At 42.3% G+C, this 16,962-nt stretch overlaps 1 protein-coding gene across 1 annotated transcript in view; it reads right to left on the reverse strand.

The window, feature by feature from the left end:
* HAL (histidine ammonia-lyase) overlaps positions 1–16,123 on the reverse strand; it is a 29,270-nt gene extending 13,147 nt beyond the window's left edge. The window contains exons 1-9 of the mRNA XM_032788528.2: positions 15,748–16,123; positions 15,283–15,343; positions 15,083–15,110; positions 14,462–14,536; positions 14,289–14,361; positions 14,131–14,197; positions 13,915–13,952; positions 13,704–13,829; positions 1,136–1,275 (exon numbers count right to left, since the gene is read on the reverse strand). Of these exons, the coding sequence (XP_032644419.1) occupies positions 1,136–1,275; positions 13,704–13,829; positions 13,915–13,952; positions 14,131–14,197; positions 14,289–14,361; positions 14,462–14,536; positions 15,083–15,110; positions 15,283–15,343; positions 15,748–15,994 (855 nt within the window). The 5' untranslated portion in view covers positions 15,995–16,123. The remainder of the gene's footprint in view (positions 1–1,135; positions 1,276–13,703; positions 13,830–13,914; positions 13,953–14,130; positions 14,198–14,288; positions 14,362–14,461; positions 14,537–15,082; positions 15,111–15,282; positions 15,344–15,747) is intronic.
* Between the last annotated feature and the right edge of the window lie 839 nt (positions 16,124–16,962).

A 16,962-nucleotide genomic window follows, 5' to 3' on the forward strand; every position in this document is an offset into this window, starting at 1 on the left:
GGAAGGATGGCTTTTGGTTAGGGTAAGTAACTGGGAATCAGTAGGAAGGGTTCAATTTCCAACTCCGCTACAGACTGCTTGACTTTAATGAGTATATCATTAAATGAGATTAAAATCCTTAATCTCTTTGTGCCTCAGTGCCCTTCTGTAAAATGGAGATAATTGCACTTCTCTATCTCATAGGGATGCTCAGAGGCTACATACTGGGGAGGTGCTCAGATACTATGTTGAAGGGAGCCATGTCAGTACCTAGGAAGATAAAGAATAGAATAAGCTACTGAGAGGGGTTATGGAATCGCCATCATTCAAGAGATCCATGGCTGGATCAAACACTGAATTAATGGGGATGGATAAATTTTAAAAAATAAATCAATTCTGCCATGGTATAACTGGGTAGATTAAATGATGCCACAAAGAACCCTTTCAACCCAAATTAATCTATTGAAAATATTATATGTTTAAGTCATGTGTTTTCAGCGTTACTGAAGTTTATACATCTGCTTCTTGCCATTATAATACATAACAGAAATCTTAATAACTCCTCTCTCCTCAGGAGAGAAAAAACCCTAAAAGTCTCCATTTACTTTTAGCATTTGAAACCACATCATTAATCCTCGGTTTTGTGGGATCATCTCAGGTTTGGTGGACCAGTTCTGATCAGGCCAGTTCTGATGTTTGCAGGACAGAAGGTGCACTAACAAATCTTTGGAGCTGGTACAACATGACATCTTGTCCATCCATCCAGATTTGGGTACTCATCAGTGTTGGATCTTGCATCATGTTGCTTTACTGCAAGGTCACCATATCTATCTAGGCATTATTGATATGCCAGACATGGTAGTATCTAAACCCCAATATCATGGTGCCTGGTGTGTGTTTGTTTTGTTCTATTCTCATGCCTCATTTTTCACCATGGTACCTGTCTTATAAGACAAAGTGTTAAAGCAGTGCAGAAACAAATACTTCAATCACCAGAAAGTGACACACAAAATCCAAAGGATATAAAATGTCATGAATCCATCGCATAGTTCTGATGAAAAATTTTCCCTTTGTTTTCATAATACAAATAGTCTACTCACAGCCAATTGAAGGAGACAGACAAAGAAGTCCTAGTAGTCAGACACATTGATCTTACATATTTAGCATCAGCCCAGCCACTCTTTGGGGACCACATCTTCCCTTCTCCTATGAACCCCAAAGCAAGATGAGAAAGAGGGGCTAAGTCTCCACTGGCTCCAACCGTTCCTTTCTCGGGGATATAAGGCAGGCACGATGCTAAGAAAAAAGCAGAAATCAGACTTTAGTTAGAGCCTCCATCCATTCTCTCCTTGAAACAGAGACACAGGCAGGTGAATCTGCCCTGGTTGTCTTGAAGTGACATACTGGAATAGGAACCAGTGAAATGGAGAAGCATCACCCCCTCTGCAAACTGGCATTTGTTAATTTTTCCTAAATTAGCTCGTGTAGTTTAAAAAGAAACCAATTGTTTTTGGCTGACAAATCAAAACAAAACAAACCTGATATGGGATTAAAGTTCTGGTGTAGCTTAGTCCCACAAAGGCCAAGAAACTAAAAGTTAAGGTTGAAATTCCAGCTCCAGTATAGGAATGGGAGAACCTCAGATGTGTCACTACATCTGACAACCATTGGTGGGGTCACAAGAAAGGCTCCCACTCAGCTCATCATAGCATAGAATAGAATCATAGAAATATAGGGCTGGAAGGGACCTCAAGAAGTCACCAAGCCCTACACTGAGGCAAGACCAAGAAAATCTAAAGGGCTCAGTCCTAAGAGGACCCTTTAAAAGTAAGGAACCCACTGAACTGTTGGCTGCCTTTGAGCCGCTGACTGGAAATATAGGTTAAACTACAGGCCATCACTTTGGCATCATACATTTGCAGAAATTGCAGTGCCTCAGTAAAACTGGGGTGAGTTTCAGCCTTTGAGGGACACCAAGCTTATGGAAAAGGATGCAGCAGACAGCATCTTTGCTCGTCCCCAAGTAGAGTAAGATTTAGCCAGGGCTGGCCTTAGGGGTGGTTGACGTGGCTGACAACCCAGGGCATCGTAGTCAGGGGGACGTTGTGGTGAAGAGGCAAGGGGCTCAGGCTCCCCCTCGGTGCCTGCAGGGTGCAGCCTGGTGCGACAGGAGCACCTGCCTCACTGCTCCTGAGCGGAGGGCCCCTGCTAGCCACCCCACCTGGTTTCCCAGCCCAGCTCCTAATCCTGCCTCCATACTCGGTGAGCCGGCAGGTTCCTCCCACCCCTCACTCTCTGGGACGGTCCCAGCCCAGCCATTACTCCTTCCAAGGGCAGCCTGAATGAGAGTGATGCTGCCCAATGGAAATGGAAGCTGTGAGATGCCAGCCTCTTCAGGGTTGGGAGGAGAAGGGAGCTGAAACTGCAGGGAAAGAGACAAGTCAGTCTGGGGGGTCTTGACACCATGTCCCAGCTCCAAGGAGGCCCCTCCCTGTGCCCTCAGGTCCCAGCCCCCCAGCTCCCAGTGGGCCCCTCCTGTGCCCCCATTTTCCAACACCCCCCCGTGGCCACCCAGCTCCCCAGGGGCCCCTCACTGTGCCTCCAGGTCCCAGCCTTCCAGCTCTCAGGGGCTACCCCTTTTTCTAGCTCATTTCAAAGCGAGGTGTCAGTGCAGGGCATTTGGGATATTTCAGGAGTGAACTTTCCACCATCACCACCCACCCTAGCTACATCCAGTGCACTGGAGCATTTGCATTTTAACCTCCCCCACCCATAACCCACCTTCCTTGGGAGTGGGAAGAGGCATTTGAATATTGGGGATGCTCAGTAGTGGGGTGTGGGGAGAGATCTGCCCTTCTGAAGCCCCCATGTCACTGTCCCCGTGCAGCCCCACAAAAATGAGACTCTGTACTACTCTGGTTCCCTCCTCTCCTTCTGGGTCTCTCAGGTCACCATGCTCCCCTGCCACCACAGCCCTTTGGTGCCCTCCTGTCACTGCTCCTCCCCTTGGGCTGCTGACCTGTTGTGGGGAGCCCAGAGAGGCAGCAGGGACGAGGGCAATGAGGGGATGGATGGGGAGCCTGGGGAGGCAATGGGCCAGAGATGCCAAAATACAAGTTCAGCCAGGGAGCTATTTTCCCTAGGCCAGCCCTGGATTTAGCCCCTAAGGGTTGTTGATGTTACTGAATATTTAGAGACTCAAGTTTCTCAGATCACATTAAAGCATCATTTCCCAGATCTCTGAACACTAAACTCCATTCAGGAAAATAAAAGCAATCACACACACACCACTGTCAACACTTCCACATTTTGTAAAAAGTCCTACCCATACTCATGTATAGATCATCTGTGCCCTCCATCTCTCCACCAGTTCTGGAAGGTGCACCCAACACTTCAGGAAATGCTTATTTAGTGCCTACTTATGCACCAAGACTGAAATGTTGGCTCCTTCAGCCCATATATACATATATGCTAGGAATGATTGGGCATTTTCATTTAAAGAAAGAAAATCAATGGCACTCTGTGTTCTAGAAAGTACAGTAGAACCTCAGAGTTGCAAACACCTTGGGAATGGAGGTTGTTCGTAACTCTGAAATTTTCATAATGGAACAAAACATTATGGTGGTTCTTTCTGAAGTTTACAACTGAACATTGACTTAATACAGTTTTGAAACTTTACTATGAAGAAAAATGTTGCTTTCCCTGCTTTTTTTTTTTTTTTTTTTTTTAAGTAGTTTACATTTAACACTGGAATGGGTTACCTAGGGAGGTGGTGGAATTTCCATCCTTAGAGGTTTTTAAGGTCAGGCTTGACAAAGCCCTGGCTGGGATGATTTAGTTGGGGATTGGTCCTGCTTTGAGCAGGGGATTGGAGTAGATGACTTCCTGAGATCTCTTCCAACCCTAATATTCTATGAACACAGTACTGTACTATATTTGCTGCTGCTGCTGCTTTTTTGTCTCTGCTGCTGCCTGACTGTGTTCTTCCAGTTCCAAATGAGGTGTGTGGTGTTCGTAACTCTGAGGTTCTACCGTACATTTCTCAATTAAGTCACTTCAGTCTGGCATAGAAGTTTCAATTAAAAATCATCCTGAAATCCAACAATTATATTTTTAAAAAATGGCTGATAAAAACTTGACCAAACTTTGTATGTCAAATTTTAGCCCTAAGCTATTGTCTACAGTAGGACTCCAAAATTCCTCAGCATGAGAGTTTACAATGCAAAGGTACACAGAACAACAACTGGATCCAGAGCCACTATAATTACATCAGCCACAAACTTCAGAAGTGATTCATGATTTTCAGTACCTCACTTTTGGGTGTCCAAGACAAATTGAAGAGATCTGATTTTTACTACAGTTTTTGGAAAAAAAACCCAAAACCAAACCAAAACAAAAAAAAAACCCCACCCCCACACCCAGCCTCTTTAAGGAGTCTAAAATTGGTCATGTAAAATCTTACTGGCCACTAACACTGGAATATTATATTACCAGTGGCACATGGTTTACGCTACACTCCTGGCTTCTTCTCCAATGTTTACAATAGATTTGAATTTTTCAGTCTGAAAAAAAGGTTCCACTGACATCAGACCCACTGCTCTAGTGAAAAAAATAGGTGAAAACTAAGTTAGAAGAACCACCATTTTGAAGCCATGGATACCTGGAACTTTTCTCCTATTTGGGAGGAAGAGTAACCACTGCAAAGCCTTAGAATCCAACAGGAAGCCAAAGCCACCATGAAGACCTTACTGGTTTTTCTTGCTTTGCAGGCCCCCTTCTCCACGGCAGCATGGCTCCCTTATGTGACAAGCTGCCATTGGATGTAGAGTTGTTTGAAAAAATTTTTTGGTAAAGACTAAATTTACCAAAAAATGCATTTTTCAGGGCACCAAAATGATGTGCAAATTCAGGGCAAATTTGGCAGTTAGTTTCAGCTGAAAAAACCTGAAAACGAAAATTTTGGAAATGTCAAATCAGTTTATTGAGGAAAAAATTGAAATCAGTCATTTTGAAACTATCAGATCAAAATGACATTTTCAAAATGAAATGTCAAAGCCAGGGTTTTTCAAACAAGGGTCACTGCTTGTGTAGGGAAAGCCCCTGGTGGGCCGGGCTGGTGTGTTTACCTGCCCTGTCCGCAGGTCCGGCCAATCATGGCTCCTGCTGGCCACAGATCACTGCTCCGGGCCAATGGAGCTGCTGGAAGCGGCAGCCAGTAAGTCCCTCGGCCCATGCCACTGGCCACCCATTCCAGCAGCTCCCATTGGCCTGGAGCAGCGATCCGCAGCCAGCAGGAGCTGCGATCGGCCAGACCTGCGGACGGGGCAGATAAACACAGTGGCCCAGCCCACCAGGGGCCTTCCCTACACAAATGGCAACCCCTGTTTGAGAAACCCTGGTGAAAGCAAAATAAAAAATTCAAATGTCATTTCAATTCGAAATGAGAAATGTTTCATCCCAAGTGATATTTTGGGGGATTTTCATTTTCGTGAGACAAAATTAAAAAAAGTTTGGATTTCATAGAATCATAGAATATTAGGGTTGGATGGGACCTCAGGAGGTCATCTTGTCCAACCCCTTGCTCACAGCAGGACCATTTCCCAACTAAATCATCCCAGCCAGGGCTTTGTCAAGCTTGCCCTTAAAAACCTCTAAGGAAGGAGATTCCACCATCTCCCTAGGTAACCCATTCCAGTGCTTCACCTTCTGAGTGAAAAAGTTTTTCCTAATATCCAACCTAAACCTCCGTCACTGCAACTCGAGACCATTACTCCTTGTTCTGTCATCGGGTACCACTGAGAACAGTCTAGATCCATCCTCTTTGGAACCCCCTTTCAGGTAGCTGAAAGCAGCTATCAAAAAAATGAAGTTTAAAAGAAAAAAAATACCAGTCTGTTCTTTTACAATTCTTTCAATCACTTCTCTTGATTGTCTGACTTTAGCTTCAGCTTCAGGTGTGAGCTAGAAAAAACAAGTGTCAATATTCATTCCTGTATTACTACTTAAAAAACTAACTAAAATAAAGTATTTAGGAGAATTAGAGTCTCAAACTTTTCTATCTACCTTGATCTTGTAGAGCCGCCTTTCCTAAATTGACACGGTCCTCTGGTGTTAACTGTTCCCATTAAATAAATATACTGCACAAGAACATGCATTTTAGTAAGTGTCATATATATGTAATCAATTTTACGCAATCATAACTAAATAAATACAGTGAAAAGCTTAATAGTGACTGCGTTACAACAGCGTTCAATCCTGTTCTCATTCATACAGTAAGAACTCTCTCAGAGAGCATTAGCAAAGAACAGACTTATTTATGAGAGGTAACAAGTTAAGCAGTCATCGTGGATGATCCTGCAAACAGTGCAGAGCAAATGCTTCTGCGATAGCGTTGGTGAAGTTACCCACAGTAATAGAAAACACTTACACTTGGTATTAATGTTGCAGGAACTTACTGAGTCCTACTTAAAACAATATTAGTATATGTCACAAACAAGCAATTCCATTGAAATGATCTGTGGGGTTCCCCTCTGTGTCATGGGCAAATAAGAAAATAGGTTTTCTTGAATGCTGCCATTTCCCCCACGTGATAAGATGATTTACCCTACTTAACCTTCGAACATAAAAAACTATTGAATTGGGGCACATTGTATTAAGATCATTACTAGCCATACCTCTTTCTGGTTCTTGATATTTGCTATATCTGAAGCCATGTAAAGGAAAAAAAGGACATAAAAACCCACACAAATAGCTGCCATTTAATCAGAGTTTTGAAGGAAGCCCTTTGAAGGGCAAAAGTGCTAAGCATTTTCAACTTTTGCAATCTAAGAATTTGTAAAAATTAACCAAAACAATGCTCAATAAAGGATACAAATCAACTCCCTCTAGCTTAGAGCAATGAAATCTGAAGACATTACATCTCTTCTATAACTACAATGAAGAATGGGAAAAACAAACAGAAATAAAAACTATTGCCCATAGTTTGTTGCTACAGAGTATTCTTCATTAGCTAGAAAAACATCAGTGACAAGAATTCTAATTTGCAGGCTAAAGTATTTAAATGTCTTAACAAACATACAGTAAAATGTAGTTACCACACACAAAATCCAAAACCTACAGGCAAACTGTATCATATCCCACCCAACTTATGACACAAACAGAAGACCTAAAAAGCCTTCTCAAAACTGAGTTTGCAATTTAGTATTTTTTCTTATTTTAGATTTGCTATATCACAGAAACCTAACATTTCAGATAAACAGAAAATACACACTTTGGGTTCCTAAGCAAGTGCAGTCACCATATATTTGTCATATGCAGGTTTGCTTACAACTTCACAAACTCGTTGTCCTCTAGTGTGTTGTCCAGTATCATCAAGATCCAGCAAGCCAAGCTTTTGCACCTCTGAACACAGAATTTACTTCTTCCACTGAGGCAAAGCCCCCATTATCAGGCTTGTTTTTCATGTAACGTCTCACAGCTTCCTTCCCCAGCCATCTCACCGTGTTAGCACAGTTGGCAAGGCACTGCTAGCCATTCCCCTCGGACATGCACTGTGTACCTCGGCCTACTTCTCTCTGCCTACAGTTGTCCCTCCGCTGAAGAAGGCTGTGGTGTGCATCAGTCTTGTGTTTTACCACACTATAGCCTAAAGAACAGCACCTGACTGGATTCCAGTGTCCCAATCAGGAAAGGGCAAAAATCCTCTCTCCACCCCCAGATCCCTGCCTTCACAAATAAGTTAGTGTATTTAACAAACTTTATCTACTAAAAGCCAACCCTAGCAACAAACCTTTTCCTAGACCGGGGATGTGAAACTGCTGGACACGGAATATCTTTTGAGATTGGTGCCAAGGGTGTGCACCAACTCATAAGGTATTTAGGCGCCTCTATACCTCTTGAGGGTCTGGGCTGTTAGAGTCTAAATCTAGCTCTAGTTTTAGAACAAAGAATTTCGAAACATATTTCAAAAGGTTCTGGCGGATGTATTTTTATGGGGCTTGGTTGTGCAATTTTTAAAAACTTCCAAGTGTTTTAAACAAGTTCTTTCTAAATGGCAAACTCCCACCCTCCTTATGCAAAAAACCCAGGCAGGCACATCATAACATACACCACTAGGGACTGACCTAAATGGCCTCTTGGTAGGGACTGAAAGACTGAATATGAACACACTCTAAAGATGCAGTCTCTCTAGAGCAGGGTAGGCCAATTGACAGGCAAGCAAGAGGAAGCTTATATTATGATCTCATGGCTGGAGCTTGTTGAGAATATATAAATTTGCATCCTACAAAGAACTTGGTTCTCAATGTTGGCTGTCGGAGAACTTCTACAGCATACAACCACCTTTTTAAAAAGTAATATTTACTGCAGACTCACAGCTACAAACTAAACAAAACTAACACTAGCATAATCCCATAAGAAACGAGTTTACATTTTAATGTAAAAATTGTGAAACCAGCTTCTCTACACGTCTTTAACACCAAATTTGCTTGCATGCCAATCGCAAGCTGAAAAAGCTGAAACACTGAGCACTTTGGGTTGGATCCCAGCCAGGGCAGCCTTGGCTCTGGAATGTATAAGTGACCCTTCTTACACAGGGTCCAAACATCAATGAGATTTTGCCTAATAAAAGGAACTAAAACCTTAGGATTTTTAATATCATGCCATGCATGTGGTACTCTGTTTCCCAGCCCTCTGTACACACGCGTACCCTCCAAGGTAGCACAAATTGTTTAGCGGGAAGGTAGATATCACCATTCCTATCAGCTGGCGAGAGAGACATTTACCCCCTTCGCGGCTTGTCCATATTAAATCAGCTGAGAGGATCCCGGGCAACCAGGGTGACTAATGAGAAAAAGAACATACAGTGAATAGCCATAAACCACTGGAGAGCCACTGCTGTGTGAGTTAGGGTGACAGATTCCACACACTAAAATATCGGGACACAACTGGTGGTGGTTGCCATCAGGCCCTCCCACAGGGTCCACCCTGCTTATTCTCATGGCTCCGCCCCCACCGCTCAGGTCCCACCCCCTCCCCACTTGGCTCCCCAACACCCATCCCCACCGTGCCTCCTCATCCCCGGCTGCTTGCTGGCTTTGCTGCGGTCCCTCTCAGTCCCCCACCCACTGCTTGCCTCCTCGCCCACTCTGCTTTCCCTCTTCACACCTGCCCCTACCCCATGGCTGCCGAACTTCCTCTCCAGCTGGGGTCGCCACACCCCGCTGCCTCTTCTCTCCTTCCCCCCAAGTTTCCCACCCCTGCCCTTGTTCTCTCTTTCACCTCCTCCCCTGAGCGCGCCTTGGCCTGCTTCTCCCTCTCCCCTCACTGTGAAAGCGCTAAGCACTGCAAACAGCCTGTTAGGTGGTGGGAAGTGCCTGGAAGGTGAAGGCGGGGATGTGGCATGCTGGGGGAGGGGGCCAAGAAGAAGGCAGCTTGGCCTGCAATTTTTCCCTGTCGTCGCTCCGCCCAAAGCACCCTGGGGTCAGCGCCCTCCCTCCCCACTTGCCTCCTTAACCTGAATATTGGACAAATTGGTGTCCAGGTCGTACATTGAATGATGCGGACAAAGTGTTACATACGCACAGTCCCATTTTATTGGACAATATCTGTTGCTAGCTCTGAGTTGCTTTGTAGACTCAGGAAACAGGAGGAATTAAAATAAGGTTGTTAGAAACATCCTGCTTGAAGAGCACAAGTAAAACCAATTTGATACTAGGTATAATGTCTATTTTCACTTGGATAGATCACCTTTAAAGAGGAAGACATTACCCCTTCATCTTAAAAGGTCTCTTACAAATGTTTAACTGTGTGTAGGAGTAGCAGTATCTATATGCTACCTATATCTGTATGTTCAAAAAGGTCTGTTATACTCCCCCCACCCTTTGAATACCTGTTGAAGGGCTTTCTACCGCCTCCCCCTCCTCGAATGCTTTAAACAGCTGGGAAGATCAGAAGAGCCCTAAGATAGACAAGGAGTCTGGACTCTAATTAGGGCACTCCACACCCAATGCATGGGACCTGGCGGAGGTGGATGTGACCAACCTAGACGTGCCAAGTCATTCTAGTTTGCAGGCCATGGGAGATAGATCCTTAAAAGGAGAGTGGCCATTGGCTCCAAGGAGTGCACTCATAAGTTTGTACTTTGCAGGGACCAACCTGCCAGATGGTTCGCTGCATTGCATTCCATCCGCGTGCCTCAGGAGACTTATCTTCATTCATGCTGCCAGTCGTTGTGCTGTGGGGACACTTACCTTGAAGGGAATCCTTGATCTCCAGTTCATGCCTGCTCCTGGGAGATAGAAGTATGCGAGTGTGAATGTATTCCGCCGCGACGGACTTTTGAGCTTAGCTATCAGTATAGATAAACTTGCATGCTTTCTGCCAACTTGGTGGTCATTAGTCCTCCCTAAGCTTATTAAGCTGGACCCATTCTGGGTAACCATTTACTCACTATGCTAAACGTTCACTTGTATGTAATTCATGACAGTGATTACTTTTCCAGACCTGAAGAATCTATGTAGCTCAAATACTTCTTACCAACACAAGCTGCTCTCAATAAAAAATTACCCTCACCTGCTTTGTAGATTAACCCAACACATTTACTCTAACAATTACCTATTGCATCAGGCTAGCATGAGGAAGGAGATATTTTCAAGCCATTAGGAAACTATTACAATATCACATTTTATTAGTATAGACTTGTAGGAATTTGTGGAAGAGAAACAATTTGAAGTCAATTTCCCATTATCTGTGAATGTGAACTAAAGTTAAATCACTTGACGTTTCCTAAAGGAAAGCATTACATGGCCAAACCAATTTCAAAATGGTTAAAAAAATAAAAACGTTTTTCAAAATCTGAAAAAAATTCCCTCACAGTTTTAGGAAGAAAAATGTGACTAAAAATATGTACACTGTTTAGAAATTATGGATCTACTTTCTATCACCCATTTTATAGTTAAGAGCATGGGATACAACACATTGAGTACTAGTTGGAACAACAGTTTGGGGCAAAACTTCCCAAAGCCAGTGGTGATCTTAAACAGAACTGAGATTTCACTCGAGAGAGAGAACTTTACTTTAGACAGCAACGCAACAGCAGGTATTTTTCTGCAGTGAGGTAAGGCAGACTTCTCAAATCAAGATAGCATTTATTAGTCACCATGGAAATAGCATCTGCAAAGTCTTAAGCTTACCTTTCCAGTTTACCCTCAACCCAAGACAGAATCCTTCCCCCTAATAGGTTAGAGTATTACATGGAAAAGAAAATCCTTTTTCCAAATGGTATGGTCTCAATCAGACCATTAAATACTCTATGCTGAATAGTAAGGATGGGAAAGAGTGCTTCATTAAGGCTTTTACGCACAGAAGACTATAAAGATTTTAGTGCATTCCCTCCAAAGGAAGCGCTTTCAGTTTTGAGTGCCTTCTTCAATTAATATCAAAGTTTCTTAACTAGACTTGAATAGATGATCAGGAAGCAGTAAACGATTATTCACCCAAGGGCAAAGTTCATTTGCCTGACCAATCTGGATTACCTTCTAATGATGAGAAAACTGGCTCTGCGGACAGGGGAAAGCAGTGGATGTGATATACCATTGACTTTACAAGCTTTTTGATACAGTCTCCACAGTATTCTTGCTAAGCAAGTTTAAATAAGTGGGCTGGCATGATGGACTATAAGTGGGTAGAAAGCAACGCTAGATTGTCAGGCCCAGAGTAGTGATCAATGGCTCGATGGCCTAGTTGGAAGCGGTATCAAGCAGGGTGCCCCTAGACTCATTCGCCCATCAGGCACTGTGCTCTCAACACGGAAGTGGGAACTATGGGATAGCTGAGGAACAGCTACCCACAGTGCACCGCTCCTGAAATCGATGGTAGCTTTGGACCATGGACGCAAACAATTGATTTCGTGATCCCACTGCAGACGCGCTAAACCGATTTTATTAGATCTGTTTTGTAATATCGGTTTAAGCTAATTCGAAATAATCGTGCAGTGTAGACGTACCCTGTGACTAAATTCATGTTCCTTTACTTCCCATGTCACATCATGGAAGGCAGCACAGGGTTCACCCTCTTGAGTTCACCCTGATGTGTATAACCGTAGCGCCTCTATTAGCTTTATGTGCCCAGAACAATGCAAAAACCTTATATTCATATAAACAGATTTTTAAAAAACAGTGGATCTTGTGCTCAGGAAAGATGATGGATTGAAATAAAACCATCTAAACTGAAGTTTATTCACAGAATGAGTATAATAGCAGACAGATAGACAGTGAGAGGAAGTTTACAGTGGCTCTCTCAGGGCTGGTCTACACTACGGGATAAAATCGATTTTAGATACGCAATTTCAGCTACGTGAATAACAGGTGAAGTCGAATATCTAAAATCAATTTACTCACCCATCTTCACCGCACGGGATCGATGTCCGCGGCTCACCATGTCGATTCCGGAACTCCGTTGGGGTTGGTGGAGTTCCGGAATCGATATAAGCGTGCTCAGGGATCGATATATCCTGTCTAGATTAGACATGATATATCGATCCCAAAGCAATCGATTTTAACGCGCCGATACGGCGCGTAGTCTAGACGTGGCCTCACTGGCGGGACTATTTCTAGGAATGAAAGGTAGTTAGTTTCCAAGGCCACCCTGAACTTCCCTGCTGAGCCTACCAGCAATGATATAAGTGGCATTAACTGTTTCGATGGTTTTGTTAACATGATTAACTGTCTACCAGCAACCAGCCTCAGGCCAGCTACTCAGTTAGGGCCCACTTCTGCAAATCTTACTCACAGTGAATTATTCCTGTGAGCCCTCCAACTGATTTCAATGGAACTACTCACATGAGTAAACATGTCTCAGTGGTCCTAGCCCTGCAAACACCTATGTGATAATTTTTTTCCCAGGAAGTAGTGCCACTGAACTCAAAGATACTCACATGAGTGTTAGCCAGATCAATGAGCAACTGTTGCTGAACTGAACCCCTAACAGAAAGCCTCGCAGTTCAAGAATCAAGCCCTTAGCAGAAAGGCAGTCACTATGGTGATAGATGAGGTATAAACGCCTAGAAAGAGTAATATTTCACATAGGCCGCTTTTCAAATAACTAATAAAGTAACAGCTTGCACTGACTATTAGCCTTCAGCTGCTTTTGAACTGGCAACCTAGTGTCTTCTCAGGTAATCAGTCCTGAGCAAGCATTCTTAATTCTGCTTTCACTGTGTGTTAAATGCACACAGTGGAATTTATTTTCATGCCAAAGTGTTACCATAATATAATGACCCAAAGGGACAAAAGTAATACAACTGCAAAAGGTAATCTGAAGTGCTGCCTTTTTCTCCTCTCACAAACTATACCACTGTTCTTCCACCACAATTTCTGGCTCGAAATTAATAAAACTATGAACACTTAATAAAAACAAAATCAATAAAGAAGGTAGGGGTTATGGTTTGACACTGGACTGGGATTTAGGAGATCTGGGTTCAATTCCCGGTTCTGCCACAACCTCCCTGGATAATGTTGGCAAATGGACTACACTCTCTGTGCCTCAGTTCCCAATCTTCTGCATGCTGTATACCTTTGTCCCATCTTGTCTACCTAGACTCTTTGAGACAGACAATCTACTTGTGCAGTGCCTAGCACAATGGGCCTGTGAACTAGGCTGCAGTCTCTAGGCACCATTGTAATACAAAAAAAACAGCTGTATTCATTTCTAAATATCTTTTTTACCATTAAATGCTTCAATAACTTGCTGGAGAGTTTCCAGTGAAATTCCACTGTATCCTTTTGCTAAGACATTGATCCTGAGAGCTAAAAGCATGCGAGATCTCTCTGGGATCAAAGGCTTCCCGACACCTGCAATGACAACATTCTCAAGGTTACAAACCTCAATTTTAACAGTTGTGGAAAAGAAACAAATTTGAAATCAATTTCCCACTACCTGCGGAATGTGATCGAACTAAATTCACTTGAAGTTCCCTACAAAGAAAGAAAAGTCCAGTGTTCAAACATAGGAAAAAATTTTCACAAAACTGAGCAAAAATATCCCTCTCCTTTCAGGAAGAAAAATGGACTAAAAATGTACACTGTAGAAATAATGTGGATCCACTTTCTACATCCATTTTCTAAATTAAAGAAGGAAATAGATACAACATACTTGAGTTTACTAGTTGGAATAACTGTTCGAGCAAACTTCCCAAAGCCAGTGGTGATTCCATAAACAACTGAAAGAAACAGATATTTCAGATAAAGAAGAGAATCTAATTAAAGTCAGCTAAAACTGACAAAATGAAGTTAGAAAAGAAAAAAAAATACCAGTCTGTTCTTTTACAATTCTTTCAATCACTTCTCTTGATTGTCTGACTTTAGCTTCAGCTTCAGGTGTGAGCTAGAAAAACAACAGTGTCAATATTCATTCCTGTATTACTACTTAAAAAACTAACTAAATAAAAAGTATTTGGAGAATTAGAGTCTTTCAAAATCTTTACCTTGATCTTGTAGAGCCCCTTTCCTAAATTGACCAGGTCCTCTGGTGTTAAACTGTTCCCATCTAAATAAATATACTGCACAAAAGAACTGCATTTTAGTAAGTGTCATATATATGTAATCAATTTCTAAGCAATCATAACTAAATAAATACAGTGAAAGCTTAATAGTGAACTGCGTTACAACAGCGTTCAATCCTGTTCTCATTCATACAGTAAGAACTCTCTCAGAGAAGCATTAGCAAAGAACAGCTTATTTTATGAGAGGTAACAAGTTAAGCAGTCATCGTGGATGATCCTGCAAACAGTGCAGAGCAAAGTGCTTCTGCGATAGCGTTGGTGAAGTTACCCACAGTAATAGAAAACACTACACTTGGTATTAAATGTTTGCAGGAACTTACTGAGTCCTACTGAAAACATATAGTATATGTCACAAACAGCAATTCCATTTGAAATGATCTGTGGGGTTCCCCTCTGTGTCATGGGCAAATAAAGAAAATAGGTTTTCTTTGAATGCTGCCATTTCCCCCACCGTGATAAGATGATTTCACCCTACTTCACCTTCGAACATAAAAAACTATTGGAATTGGGGCACATTGTATTAAGATCATTACTGAGCCATACCTTTTCTGGTTCTTGATATTTGCTATATCTGAAGCCATGTAAAGGAAAAAAAGGACATTAAAAACCCACACAAATAGCTGCCATTTAATCAGAGTTTTTGAAGGAAGCCCTTTGAAGGGCAAAAAAGTGCTAAGCATTTTCAACTTTTGCAAATCTAAGAATTGTAAAAATTAACCAAAACAATGCTCAATAAAGGATACAAATCAACTCCCTCTAGCTTAGATGCAATGAAATCTGAAGACATTACATCTCCTTCTATAACTACAATGAAGAATGGGAAAAACAAACAGAATAAAAACTTATTGCCCATAGTTTGTTGCTACAGAGTATTCTTCATTAGCTAGAAAAAACATCAGTGACAAGAATTCTAATTTGCAGCTAAATGTATTTAAATGTCTTAACAAACATACAGTAAAAATGTAGTTACCACACACAAAAATCCAAAACCTACAGGCAAACTGTATCATATCCCACCCAACTGTATGACACAACAGAAGACCTAAAAAGCCTTCTCAAAACTGAGTTTGCAATTTAGTATTTTTTCTTAAATTTTAGATTTGCTATATCACAGAAACCTAACATTTCAAGATAAACAGAAAATACACACTTTGGGTCTCCTAAGCAAGTGCAGTCACCATATAATTTGTCATTGCAGGTTTGCTTACCAACTTCAACAAACTCGTTGTCCTCTAGTGTGTTGTCCAAAGTATCATCAAGATCCAGCAAGCCAAAGCTTTTGCACCTCTGAACACAGAATTTCACTTCTTCCACTGAGGCAAAGCCCCCATTATCAGGCTTGTTTTTCATGTAACGTCTCACAGCTTCCTTCCCCAGCCATCTCACCGTGTTAGCACCAGTTAGGCAAGGCACTGCTAGCCATTCCCCTCGGACATGCACTGTGTACCTCGGCATACTTCTCCTCTGCCTACAGTTGTCCCTCCGCTGAAGAAGGCTGTGGTGTGCATCAGTCTTGTGTTTACCACACTATAGCCTAAAGAACAGCACCTGACTGGATTCCAGTGTCCCAATCAGGAAAGGACAAAAATCCTCTCTCCACCCCCAGATCCCTGCCTTCACAAATAAGTTAGTGTATTTAACAAACTTTATCTACTAAAAGCCAACCCTAGCAGCAAACCTTTTCCTAGACCGGGGATGTGAAACTGCTGACACAGGAGTTATCTTTTGAGATTGTGCCAAGGGTGTAGCACCAACTCATTAAAGGTATTTAGGCGCCTCTATACCTTTGAGGGTCTGGGCTGTAGAGTCTAAATCTAGCTCTAGTTTGTAGAACAAGAATTTCGAAACATATTTCAAAAGGATTCTGGCGGATGTTTTTATGGGGCTTTGGTTGTGCATTTTAAAAACTTCCAGTGTTTTAAACAAGTTCTTTCTAAATGGCAACTCCACCCTCTTATGAAAAACCCAGGCAGGACATCATAACATACACCACTAGGGACTGACACTAAATGGCCCTCTTGGTAGGACTGAATAGACACTGAACTATGAACTCACCTCTAAAGATGCAGTCTCTCTAGAGCAGGGTAAGGCCAATTGACAGGGCAGCAAGAGGAAGCTTATATTACTGATCTCCATGCTGGAGCTGTTTTGAGAATATATAAAATTGCATCCTACAAAAGAACTTTGGTTCTCAATGTTGGCTGTCGGGAACCTTCTACAAGCACTACAACCACCTTTTTAAAAAGTAATATTTACTGCAGACTCACAGCATACAAACTAAACAAACTAACACTAGCATATCCCATAAGAACGAGTTACATTTTAATGTAAAAATGGTGAAACCAGCTTCTCTACCACGTCTTTAGACACCAAATTTGCTTGCATGCCCAACTCTGCAAGCTGAAAAGCTGAACAGCACTGAG

Source organism: Chelonoidis abingdonii, chromosome 1, assembly GCF_003597395.2.
Source record: "Chelonoidis abingdonii isolate Lonesome George chromosome 1, CheloAbing_2.0, whole genome shotgun sequence".
Lineage (NCBI taxonomy): Eukaryota > Metazoa > Chordata > Testudines > Testudinidae > Chelonoidis > Chelonoidis abingdonii.